Source organism: Aricia agestis, chromosome 1 (assembly GCF_905147365.1).
Source record: "Aricia agestis chromosome 1, ilAriAges1.1, whole genome shotgun sequence".
Lineage (NCBI taxonomy): Eukaryota > Metazoa > Arthropoda > Insecta > Lepidoptera > Lycaenidae > Aricia > Aricia agestis.
The window spans coordinates 14,448,690-14,461,874 of NC_056406.1; the positions used below are offsets into that span (position 1 = coordinate 14,448,690).

The following is a 13,185-nucleotide window of genomic DNA, read 5'->3' on the forward strand; positions in this document are numbered from 1 at the left end:
AAATTATACTAATCCTTAAAGGATTTTGTACTACAAAATTTTAAAATCTTTTAATGCCACTAGCATAACATAGTATCTCAACATGTAGAAAACTTTTTCATAATACATTATAATGTACGCACATCTTTCAACTTTTCTACTTTTACACAGTATTATCGTAATATAAGCTTAGAATTATGTTATAAAATTTTAATTTACGATGCCAAAAATATTTAAAATTCGGTAAAAATTATAATATTTGTGATTTGTGTAAAATACTACTTCTTGCTGATTAACTTTATCACAGTCTACATTAAACGGTAATACAAATCGACTAATTTCAAATGTAGTAAAATTCGTTATACAATCAACTAATAAAATAATATGTTATACAATTATAGCTGTGTAAACTGTTCTTCGAAGAATTATGTTCTTCACTTTATAGAGTTCTGCAACGTTCTCTTTAATATGTTTTCTAGTATTCTAATTTATCGATTGTACAACAAACCAATTTTTAAAACATAATATCTATAAATTATAATGACCAATGATGTATTATTAAGTTGTAATCTCTTATTTTATCGTAAAATATTAGTCATTGTCTAGTCATTAGGGTTTAGGCTGTGAAAAGACATGAAAAGGGACAATCTCAAGGATACCAAAAATATAGAAGCAAAGCTCTTAAATGTTACGTTTATTGTTAGAAATGTTATTTACATAATGGTACCTAATTAAAAATTACAAAAGTTTATTCTAATCGAATATTAAAAGTGTTATATTGAAAAGTAAATTATATGTTGTATAATCAGCAAAAGTGAGGATCCCTGTCGTTGAAACTAGTTGTTGTAAGTTGGAGAAAAATCTGAACTGATTGGATTAAGTTGTAAATATCTCTTTATTAAATGTTGAAGTAACGTATAATTTGTTTTTTTATTTTTATTTTATATCCATCACTGTTAACTGGTAATAAATATCACACTGATTAGTATTCCTATCATAAACAAGCAAGACAGGAGACAGGCAGAGCCTACGCGCGTCGCACACCTCCTACGACACAGCTACGGCGTAGGCGCGGCCTCGTCTCGGCATAGAACATGACTGACTTTAACGGTACATTTACTTATGCTGTATAAATTACTATTTACTATTTAGTAGACTATATTACTATCTAAATGTAAGTTTTTTTTTCGTCATTCGTTTTCCAGATTAGGAAAACGAATACGTAAAACGTGTGTATTGCGGTCATCCTAAAATATTGGTATCGTAAATTTAACTTCGAACATTGCCTCTATCATTAAAAAAAACTGATAAATTTAGTCTCGCTACATAACAAAATTCGCAAGTTTATAAGCAACAAAAACAAAGTGTTTCAACAGCTCATTCAATATTCATGAAGGTTTAAAGTGTGAAATGTTTGTGTGATGTTTTCCTCGAGCGGCTCGGGAAAATCCCCGATCAATTTAGATCGGGATCAATTTAGATAACGGTCGATTCTGATTGATTTATCGCATCGAATATCTCGTTTAACCCACTTGCGAATGTCTAATGCATACTCATTGTCCTTTACCTACATTATAAGTGACGATTTTGCAGAAATCTCTTAAAGGAATGCAATGTACTTTTTATCGAAGGTCGAATTTCTAAAGCATACTCATTGTCCTTTACCTACATTATAAGTGACGATTCCTTTTTGCAGAAATCTCTTAAAGGAATGCAATGTGCTTTTTATCGAAGGTTTACTATCTACTATCAACATACTGCTTGGGCCTCATTGAAGTTTAAGAGAGAATCATTCTCAATAACTTTACATTTAGCATGCCATATTAAGTAAGGGAATTGGAGAGCTCTTTTATCTTAGGTTTTATATCAGGAATTTACATATTTTCTAGCGCCTTGATTAGTGTCGAACAGTTTTACCAGACCAGCACAATCGAAAAGAAACGCTTCTGCCAAAATACCTGGGAAACTAGGCATAAGTAGGTAAAGGTTGAAAGTACCGAAGTAAAACAAACACGCTTCTAATGCGTGATCTGAATACAAACAGTTACATTGAAATATAACTCACACCGCCATTGAACACATGAGTGAATCAAGTAGGTAACTAACATCCATACTTCCATACTAATATTATAAATGCAAAAGTGTGTCTGTCTGTCTATCTGTTACCTCTTCACGCCCAAACCGCTAAACCGATATGGCTGTTTGGGATACGAACCTTTGTGGCATATCTAGGCCGCCGCTATCTTGGTTTTTTTCTAAATTTCCGAGCACGATAAAAGTGGTATATTTGGATAGAGGACACGTCTTATACAAACAAAAAATGTTAAATAGCATGGTATCCTAAAGTGTCACCATATGAGTCCAAAGGACACAAATGGCGATCTTTACTTCCAGTTCAGTCCAGTTCGAGGTATGGAGATACTTGGAGTCCCGGGAAAGGAAATAGGATACTTTTTACTTATCCCGGAAAAATGTACGGTTCCTGCGCCATAAACGAATGTTGGTGCAACGGAGTTGCGGGCGTCAACTAGTTTTACAATATAAGAGCAATTACTCATATTTTCCCCTATAATTTGAACAAACCTTGTAACTTACATTCATCATCTGGCTAATATATTTTTAAAACGGGCTTTCACGGCCCACCACACATTCCCACCACTGTATCTCCTGTGTCGCCAGGATCGACAGCGGTATGCAACCACGAAAACCCTTTGATATGATCTCAGGGAGCCCGAGGGACATGCTAAAGCTGTCTTGGGACCCGCAACGAAATTAATCAGAAGAAGATAGGAGGAGTAGGAAGTATACAGTTTTCCCTCCCCATAAAAAGTGAGAGACAGCACAAAGTTGCAATGACCGAAAGTCAAAGAACTAAAGGGAAAGCACCACGGGAATAATTAATGTTGATTATGACTACTAAGCTAGATCTAAGTTAATGTTGGAATTTCTTGTGTTACACTGTTTCCAGTAATAATTATGACAAAAACGCTTAAAGGCACGGAAGTTCCTTGCGCTGTCTACGAGATCATCGTAATATGGGACTCCAGATTTACAAAGTATGTTATTAAGCATTATAGATCTTTCGTTATGCCAGAGGTTACACTCCCAGAGAACATGATGGGCGGTTTGTTCAAACATGTTGCCTTCGGTCGAGCACTCGCACATGGGTGATTCTACTAATTTAAATCCATAGAGTTTCGCTTTAAAATTACCATGACCGGTCAGGAATTGAGATACGCAATGATCAATATCCATCCAGTGTTTGGATAGCCGTTGACGTATATCTGGAAAAAAGTTATAAAGGTGGCGACCTTTTGTGGAGTTATCCCAACGCGTTTGCCATTCGGACATTAGGAAACGTACTGAATCATCTAAGGGTTCAAACAATCTAGCAATTTTTGGTTTATCGCGAGCGTTTAAAAAGTCCGGACTAGTAATGTTTTTATTGTGGTAGTACATAGTCGCACGACGCTGTATTTCAAGGTCTACGGGTAAAACTCCGGCTAGTACAGGTAAAGCTTCGGTACTTGTGGTTCTGTAAGCTTTACACAGGAATATGAGAGCAAGACGTTGGCTTTGTAATAATTTGCGACGAGCCGCACCAATAGTTGCTCGGTCAGCCCACACGGGAGCCTCGTAGCATATAGTACCTAGGAATGTCGCTGAGTAAATTAGTTTGAGAGTTTTAAATGAGAGACCCCATGTTGAAGTGGAAATTTTGGTAAATGAATAAAAATTACGTTTAGCTTTCTCACCGGTCTGAATTATATGATCTAAAAACGAAAGTTTATTTTCTAAGTAAAACCCGAGATAACAGAGCGACTGCTTGCGTTTAACGTTAACATTGTTAAGTTTAATGCTGGGTGTCGACAAGAGGGATCCCTTCAAGAGTATTTAGTAGGTATTATGCGCGGCAAAATTAAAGCAGTTGCGGTGGCCCCAGTCCGAAATTAAGTTTAAACTATGGTTTGCTTTTGTTTCAATTTCGGAACGTGAGTTAGCCTGAATAATGAGAAAACCATCATCGGCATAGCCAACTAGTATGCAAAGCGGTGGTAGGGGGAGGCATAGCAAATCGTCGAAGCCTACGTTCCACAATTTAGGCGAGAGTACGGAACCCTGTGGACAGCTGCACGTCAGGGTTTTAGCGTGAACGCAGTGACCAAGTTGAAGCTTAGTTAAACTGTTATAAAATTAAGAACGTATCAAGTAGTAAATGTTTGAGTAGCACCCTCTATATTTTTTAACGGCGGCGCGGTATCGTGACCTTGAAACACGAAGGTTATTTAAACTTAATATATAAGTGTCATCGGAACGACCGATTCCCGATTTACGAAGGTTATTTATTTTACGTCTAGCTTTTCTAAACTCTCGCCGAAGGTTTGAAAGATTATTGTTCCACCATTTACAATTTTGATATTTTTTCAGGGGCTTTCGACCCAAGGCAACATCGGCACAGTAAATAAAAGTGTTTCTCATAATTTCGGCGCACTCATTGGCGTTCAGTTCCGGGCGAGTGAAATCTCTGGCATGAGCGGTCATAAGGGAACGGAATAATTTCCAATCACCACTTTTAACATTATATTTATGGTCGTTAAAATTTATTACGGAATCACTCGGGACCGCACGAGAAAACTCGTACGTGTACCAGTAAGCGGTGATCACTACATGACGCATCGGGGAGGACACGCCAATGCCTAATCTGGACGTACGCGCTAGATAGCGTGACGTCAATTGACGATTCGCCCGTTGGGCTACTATAGGTAGGTGGTGCATCGAGGTGTTGTGAATTTGGAGGTTAAACTCCGCAATAAAGTCTTCAACAGCGCAACGTCGGTCGCGATCTGTGTACCTTAGCTGGCCATGCCATAAGGGCGAGGATGCATTAACGTCGGCACCTATAATGATTTTATTACCCGCGAGAGTCTGTAGTACGCAACGAAGTTGATGTAAATGGGGATCTATGGAGTCCGCGTACTGGAAATAGCAGCTAACTACGTATAGCTTAAACTGAGGACACGATATCTCGGCTACTGCACAGTGCGTTGTCGATAGGTTAGTTAAGGCCGTGATTGAAAATCTAGACTGGGGTGTGTAAATACCCGCGCGAGCTAGGTTACTAACTTGTATCATTTTCGGCCGTAGCGACGCGAGTTGATATTGTTCTTGAACAAGTACTAAGTCTAAATTATAATCAGAAACTAACTTTTATAATTCTAACGTCGCGTGCTTGTTATTATGGAGGTTTAACTGTCCTATATTTAAACTATCCATACCTAGTTGTTAAAATGAGTTGCTCCATTTTACTCTTATATGTAGGTCAGTCAGGGGAGCCCGTGGAGTGGTCGGAGGGTTTTTTATAACGTAGGCAACTATCACAGACCGACTTAAAATTGTCTTTGTCTTTGTTGGGACACTATAACGAGCTATGTTTTTCAGCACAGTGGTAACAGCACGGATTAGGATCGCGACAGAATTTAGCGACGTGCCCGTACTGTTGGCAGTTGCCGCAGCGGACGAGCTCGACGTCGTCCACGAAGCGACACATCGCCCAATCGATAAATAGTTTTTCTTTGGTATCGATCAGGTGTTTGCGAACAAGAGGGTCTAATTGAATGCCTATCCATTTCCTATTATTATAATCCTTATTTAAATTACGGCGCCTCACTATATTTGTTGTGCGCAAAAATTGTTCTTGTGACATATTAATTTCGCCGTTTATATTTTGGTTGTAAAGTGCGGCTAGGAAATTATCGTCCGTCATATGTTGCGGTACATCTTTTACGAGAATACGCGGGTTACGTCCTTTGGGCGACTCGAGTCGCAGACCGGCCGATTTAAGTGCTTCCACCGATTTTAACTTATTGACTTGTGACTCGCTAGTTAGTCGCAAGATCACACCCGAATTGGCGGTTTTTTTGACGCCGTGAAATTGGAAGCCGTCGGCCGGGTTGATGACTTTCATCAGAGCTTGTTTAGTCTCCGATGACGATTTTAATTCCGCCGATTTTTCTTGTGTCGGATAGGCAATAACGCAAGGAAGTGGTTTTCGCGTCTCGACTGGCGGCACTGACTTAGCAAGTCGAGTAGGAGGCAGAAGGCGCGGCGGAGACTGGTTGTATTGCGGGATTAGTTTTAGCGGCCAGTAATTCGCGTTCCATATTGGCTACCTTGGTTTCCGAGGACGAAGTCTTAATAGCGAGGAGTGAAACAATTGTAGTTATTTTTTGTGTCATACTCATAATTTCTGACTTATTGGAAAAATTATTGCGGCAAGATACGGTATCGTTTGCGAACTCATTAATCTTTGCTAAGTATGAGCTGGCTTCGCGGACAAGCTCGTAATAATTGCAAGCATCGTCGGATGCGCAGCTTGTATCTAACAATGACGTAACGGGGGACAGCTGCGGCTCGTCCCTAGTGGGTTGATGACGCTTCTCCACGGGTGACAAGGAGGAAGGGGATAATTCCGACAACAAACGTTTACCGGACGAGTATGTCGGAGAACGAGGAGTTTTGTCACTTCTACTAAACGGGTTTGTATCTTTATCAGGCGGCATATTATTTTGGCTCGACATTGTAAGTTAATGTAAAATTTAAATGTACCAATTACACTTATTAATTTACTTTAGACGTAACAAAAGTTTAGCTTAATAATCACAGTCAGCTGATCGCAAGACCGGCCGGCGCCGCGCGAGCGGTACCGACAAATGCAATATTTTACCTACCTACAATTCCCTAAATAAAAAGTTAACAAAGAATTTACTTACCGAGTTAAATCAAAGAAAAAACGAGCAAATGTGTTAAAAAAACTTACAGTACACGTAGATTACACCGTTACCTAGCTATTTACACACACTCAGCACGAATTTACCGATTTTAAACCACCGAAAATAATTTTTAATCCCGGAGCGCACGTCAGACGATGTTAACCGTTCGGAGTCCGCGGGGGGAGAGGATCTGGCTAATATATCTAGCTAATAGCTATACCTACATGAATCAACATTTTTTGATTTCAAATCATTTTTTCCGGTCAAATTGTTAGTTACCCACTTCACCCACTCAAGTCTTCCATTACAGTACGAGATACATAAATCTCTCGCCTCCTTGTTTATTGCTCTTGTCTCAATGAAAAGCTATTTAAAGGTAAAAGCGTGAAGTATTCAAAATAGATTACTTTTCAAGATATGATTTTATTTTTCTTCATTACAATAATATTTTTTGCAGTTGACTTAGATATGAATAAAAAAATATAATAGGTATTAAATTTTTACAATTATTATTGTTACAGTTAGCAAAAAATAGCTTTAATGAAAAACAATTTATATTTGATATAGAATTTTCAAGATACATAATATGCATAAAATAATAATAAGGTTGGGTTGCACCAGAGGCATGGTTAAAGTTAAAGTTAGTATAGTTAAAGTTAGTAGGTGCAACCCAACCTAAGTTATTACTTAGGTTGGGTTGCACCAACTAACTTAAACTATAACTGTAACTTTAACTTGGTATCACTTGTTATTTCATAAATATAATTTGTAACCTATTGGTTACAATTTATATTACAAATACTTAAAGTCGGTTACATTAAAATAATCATATTTTTTTACTAATTATTTCTTAGTTTCCGTAATTGGCCGACGTTCGTCTATAACAGCTTAAATAATACGATTACGATTTTTCAGTTTCGAGTTACGACGAATGCGCAGAGCTAATAACATACTTATTATTAATAATAAACATACATTAATTATTAATTATACAAAATTAATATATCTAATAGGTTTTCAATACTATCAGTGCACTAGTTGGATTGCACTGAATGAAACGCCGGACGATGCACGCGCCAAAATAAATCACCGCGTCGCGAGAACAATGGGCGAGATGCGAGGGGTGCGCGCCCCAGCCTCCCCCCGCCCAGCTGCGTGCCGCGGCCCGCGATCGATCGTGGACCACTCCGACTTCTCGCCGCTTCACTCGCTGTCATCTCCGCACCGATTCGAACGTCCGCGATGCTCTAATTTTTTTTAATTTAGTGTAGTGTTATGTGTTAGTTAGTCAGGATGGACGGGCGGAGGAACTGGGACGGGGTGCCGCTGGGGGAGGCGCACTCGCCGCCGCAGTCGGTGCCGGGGCGCCGGACGCCGCTGGGGGCGGTCGGCCTGGGGGGCTTCTACATGCAGGGCGGCCAGCCTCCGCCGCCGCAGCACTGCTACCCCACCGACGAGAACCAGCCCGAGCCCGGCACCAGCTACGGACAGAGGTACTAACGAAGAATTGATTCCTAGGCAGTTGACGGACCTACGTCATTTGGTCGGGATATGTCAATTCAATATTAATCGTGATCTGACTAGGTTTGACGCGTCACCAACTTATGTAGGTCTGCCATCTACCTAGGGATCAACTTCTCTGAACATACGTTTGTTTACGTCTGCTAATTAGTAGCTTCGTAATGCGCAGGTTACTTGAACGCCTGTCGCCTTCTAGTGGGACTGAACTTTCTTATGTGTTTTAATCTTCATAATTTCATAAATGAAAATGTGTTTCAATGATTACGTCTTATAACCATTATTATAGGTTCAAGGCATGAAAATTGCCTTCAACCTACCGACTACCTTGCGTCTTGCACCCTTTCATCAGGTATACTAGATACCTTAGGGAACCAACCTACTATGCTTTGGTTTAAATTGTTATGTTTCAATGAATATCATTTTTTGCTGGTGCTTTAATTTTACATCTAAGGTACAACATCGCCAAAGTTCCTTTCCGACCACTTTAAAAATTTGACTTTACCAGACTCTACTATAACTACATTAATTGGACGTGAAGTCTCAAATGTTGGGAGCCCAATTTTACGGCGATTTTAAACGTTTTTCATCCCTGGTCGAGCGGCAACGTCACCTATACTACTTTAGAACCAAAACAAATGACATATGACATCCAATAATAACCCAACATGTTCAGATGTAACGCCATCTGTTCAGCGGCCGGTGTAAGGTATCAAGTACACAATCACAACCCCACAGTATTAACCGCTCGTTACAAACTATACAAAGGACACCCCTGCAGTAGCACTTGATATAACGATAATATGATTAAACAATCGTATTGCAGAGTTGACAAGAGTAGAGCAAAATCTTTTCTTGTATTTTGGAGTAGAAATCTTCTAACTTTGTACGTATTCTGAATAAATCATTACGCTCTTTAGTTACGCTCTTTAGTGGTTTAGTGTAATTAATTGTACTATTACCTACATTACACTGAGTTTTTACTAATGTAATATTCAGTCCCCTAGTACTAGTACTAGTGGAGCTATGGACTTTGACAGAAAATGTATGGACTTTATATCACAGTGTGAATAGATAAACTTTGTACTTATTCAAAAAGTATTTCTGAGTGCTCTCCATCCACTAATGTGATTATGGACTTAAAAGATAAAATGCGAGAACTATACAAGGCGTAACAAAAATAAATGATAATACTTTGGGGTGTGTATGTGTTCCTTACAGAGAGTTCACTGTGAAAGTAGCAGCGCTGAAAGACCAACATTTTTTTTCACTTATGTATGAGGAAACTCGTGACGCTCGGGCACTTGCCCATACAAAAGTGAAAAAAATGGTCTTTCAGCTCTATAATTTTCACAGTGAACTCTTTATAAGTGTTACACCCTGTATAGGTACCTAGATATACAGGCCGATCATTATTCATCCCCTGATACAATTTTCAGTGGAACATTCGTGAAACACATTAGTCAGGACTCAGGACCGTTCTGAATAGAACAAACGGCACTTGTTCCGCCTGACGAGTCCGCAGCCCGCGGGCACCGGGAAACAATGGGAACGCCGGGATGAGGGCAGAGGGACCCATTATTATCGAATCCTTCCGTTATTAGCTAATACTATGTGATATGACTTAATACTTATATTATACTGTTTACTATTGTTATGCTAAGTACTCACATACGGTTTTGCTCGATAGTTTTACTCCGAATCGAAGGAAATGACATATTTGACATATTTAATTCCATCGGAGCCGGCTCGAAGCGAGCCTTCGGGCTGTCACTTTTGCGGTCCACACGGTGGTTATTGCTCGATTTGGAGTAAAACTATCGAGCAAAACCGTATGTCAGTACTTAGCATTAGATATTAGTTTTGCATTATATTCGCGTTTAGTTTGCTGAGAGTCATCAGTCATGACTTTATTGACACACATTAAATTTTAAAATAGACAGACAAGCGACAACTAATTTATTTGTTTACTTTAAATTAACTAAGCGGTTGAAGAAAGACAATTGCACTACGACCGAACAAATAATAATGTTAATGAACAACTGATAAACGAAGACTTTCTCACTAACGTGGTGTGTTTATTTTCCAGGTCACATGGAGATGGCAAATCCAAACAGAAGATGCGCCAGGGCAAAAATGTTAGACTAAACATAAACGCCAGGGAGAGGAGAAGAATGCACGACTTGGTAAGACCATTCTTTATTTTAAAATATTATTATTTAACGTCTAGTTATTAAGTAATTATCCGAGAGAGCGCCATTTTTATCAAAAAACTTATATAAAACATTTTTAAATATTTGACATCATGATTTTCTTTCAGATAGAGCAATAAACTAACTTCTCCACTGTAAAATTACAGAACGACGCCCTCGACGAACTGCGAGGGGTAATACCGTACGCGCACTCGCCCTCCGTCCGCAAGCTGTCCAAGATAGCAACGCTGCTGCTGGCCAAGAACTACATCCTCATGCAGGCCAGCGCTCTGGAAGAACTGAGGAGGTAATATCTAAGTTTGATAATATTACTATTTGTCTAGCAAACATGAAAACGAACAAATATACTTAAATGCTCCATGTTGAGCCTTAATGGACAACCACGATCGCAAAACTGCCTGTATGCACAATCGACGTGCAATCAATGAGCAATCATAGACAAAGCCCCTCTATACTTGGTCTACAGTCTACACGTTCATAATCGCTTGTATTAGTTGGTCCATCATGGACAACACGGTTGTCCATGATGGATTAATGTTAATGTGGTCTAAAAAATTCTTTAGAATGAATATTCTCGGTCCAGTCGTTCAATTTGTTGCATAATGATTAAACAAATCAATGATCCATAATATTATAATATGGATCATTGTTTTCTCTCTACATTTTATATTCTCTCATCAAACTTGAAAGTCCTTTAACTCCAATTGCTTAAATTTTCAGGTTGGTCGCGTACCTCCAGGGCACCGCCACAGCAGCCGGCATAGTTCCTCCGCCAGGGTTCGACCTGACGAGCTTCCCCGCGGCGGCCAAGCTGCTGCAGCCCCCCGCCACCGGCCCGCCGCCACCCCCCGACCCACCCTCCTGAGAACCGCCCATCAAAACCGAGCCCTGAGGTCCTAGAACTATGGAAAATATATTTACTACCTAAGTAATAAGTTCGCAATAAGAATTTTGAAGGCTAACGTGTAAGGAATTTTAGGATCGAAATGTAACTTAGGTGGTTCTATTCCGTCATTAGAAATACAAGTGTCGTTTAAAAATTAATTGAATTATTAAAATTAGCGTATGTTTTAATGTCGAATATGTCTTAGCATTAAATAAGATCTGGTTTGGTCACTTTTGCCAACATTAAAATTTTATTTCACAAGTATGTAGTACATACACTTGTGTAAAGAAGGAAAAAAGAAAAGTAGACTCAGCTCCTTAAGACTGCCAGAGTATTTGTGGTGAATGCTAAATTAGCTTCTTATGAACATTAGTAGTTATTTAATATTCAATATGACTTAGGTAACAAACCAATGTCATGTAAGCTTCAATTTCTACTAAATAACAAATAAGTTGAAAATTATTATGATTGCTCAATTTTCATGCTATGTTAGTAAACCTTCAATTTACACGAATATAAATATATGTTTAAGAAAAGATTTATTTGCAATCAACTATAAGTTAGATAAGTTTAGTTGTAAACCCTGCCCGTCTACATAATATTATTGTAGTGTCTACAACATAAAATTATGTGTTACGAGTCGTAACTTACGACATAACAATATTATAATTATGATTTATGTAAATAGGTACTTAGTATCATGGTATTTCGTAATGAGATTTGATATTATTATAGAAAATGATTTATTTATGTTTATTTAAATATTTACTGGAAAGATTCGATTCTGTTATGAAATAATATGTCTTATTAATTGTGATTTTGTAATGAAACTATTTCAAGAAGATAATATTAAGCTGAAGTAGCGGAATCCATTGGTTGGATGAAAATGTAGAGTCCCGACTCGTGAGTCAGAGAGTCATTTGAGTGAATACATACGTATTTTCTAAGTTTTTAAGAAATCTTTTTGTTTGGTAAATATCTCATTATTTAGACTGTGGTAGTTGTAATTTAGAATTATCCTAACCTTCTTTCTTAAGAAGGCAAACTGTGAATGTATGTGCCAAATTAATGTAGAGTTTAAGTATAAATTAAATTCGTACTTATATTTAATTAAGTAAATCGAGTATTATAGGTTGTGTTTCGATATAACGTATATTATAAGGATATATTGCGTCTCTACTAAATAAACTTTGTGTAAAAGTTTCATTACTTAGACACACCTACTGAAATTACGCCATTATTGGTAAGATAAGAATTAGTAAAAGTGTAAGCCAAAGTAATGTGATTGTTTGTAGCAATAATGAAAATATTATATAGAGGTATCTACTATCTATGTGAATTTAAATAAAAATTTACACGAGACAGACTTTTATTTTTAAAAGAATACAAAATACTATCAGAGAAGTTGATTCCTATGCAAATCGGGGACCTAAGTAGTTTGGTCGCGTTACGTCAAACCCAGCTGACAGATCACAATTAACATTGAATTGACATATTCGACCAAATAACGTTGGTCTGTCAATTGTATAGGAATCAACCTCCTCGATGGTACAATGAGTCTTGACTTTGTGGAGTGTGAGATAGAGTCCATATTATAGTTTATACTCCACTCGGGCTAACTTGTCGCTAGCGGTCATAGACTCCCTGTCAAAAACTTGTCATTTTCCATATAAAACCACGATTGACAATATTTGACACTTCATTGTCAATCGCGGTTTATATGGAAAATGACAAGTTTTTGACAGGGAGTCAACGACCCGAGTGGAGTATACTTCTTCGCCTTATATATTTTTAAATTGAACTACTCATGGCTTGAAAT

General features: G+C 38.1%; 1 protein-coding gene across 1 annotated transcript; it reads left to right on the forward strand.

Moving 5' to 3' along the window:
* Window positions 1-7,906: 7,906 nt before the first annotated feature.
* LOC121726037 (class E basic helix-loop-helix protein 22-like) lies at window positions 7,907-12,710 on the forward strand. Its single transcript, XM_042113256.1, has 4 exons — window positions 7,907-8,242; window positions 10,357-10,453; window positions 10,627-10,766; window positions 11,201-12,710. Exons 1-4 carry the CDS (start codon window positions 8,043-8,045, stop codon window positions 11,343-11,345), a joined length of 582 nt encoding a protein of 193 aa, XP_041969190.1. The 5' UTR covers window positions 7,907-8,042; the 3' UTR covers window positions 11,346-12,710.
* The last annotated feature ends 475 nt before the right edge of the window (window positions 12,711-13,185 follow it).

Coding starts and splice junctions, on each gene's coding strand:
- LOC121726037 (XM_042113256.1), top strand. CDS start 8,043: ATGGACGGGCGGAGGAACTGGGACGGGGTGCCGCTGGGGGAGGCGCAC. Junction 10,454..10,626: donor GGAGAAGAATGCACGACTTG/GTAAGACCATTC, acceptor GTAAAATTACAG/AACGACGCCCTCGACGAACT. Junction 10,767..11,200: donor GCTCTGGAAGAACTGAGGAG/GTAATATCTAAG, acceptor TTAAATTTTCAG/GTTGGTCGCGTACCTCCAGG.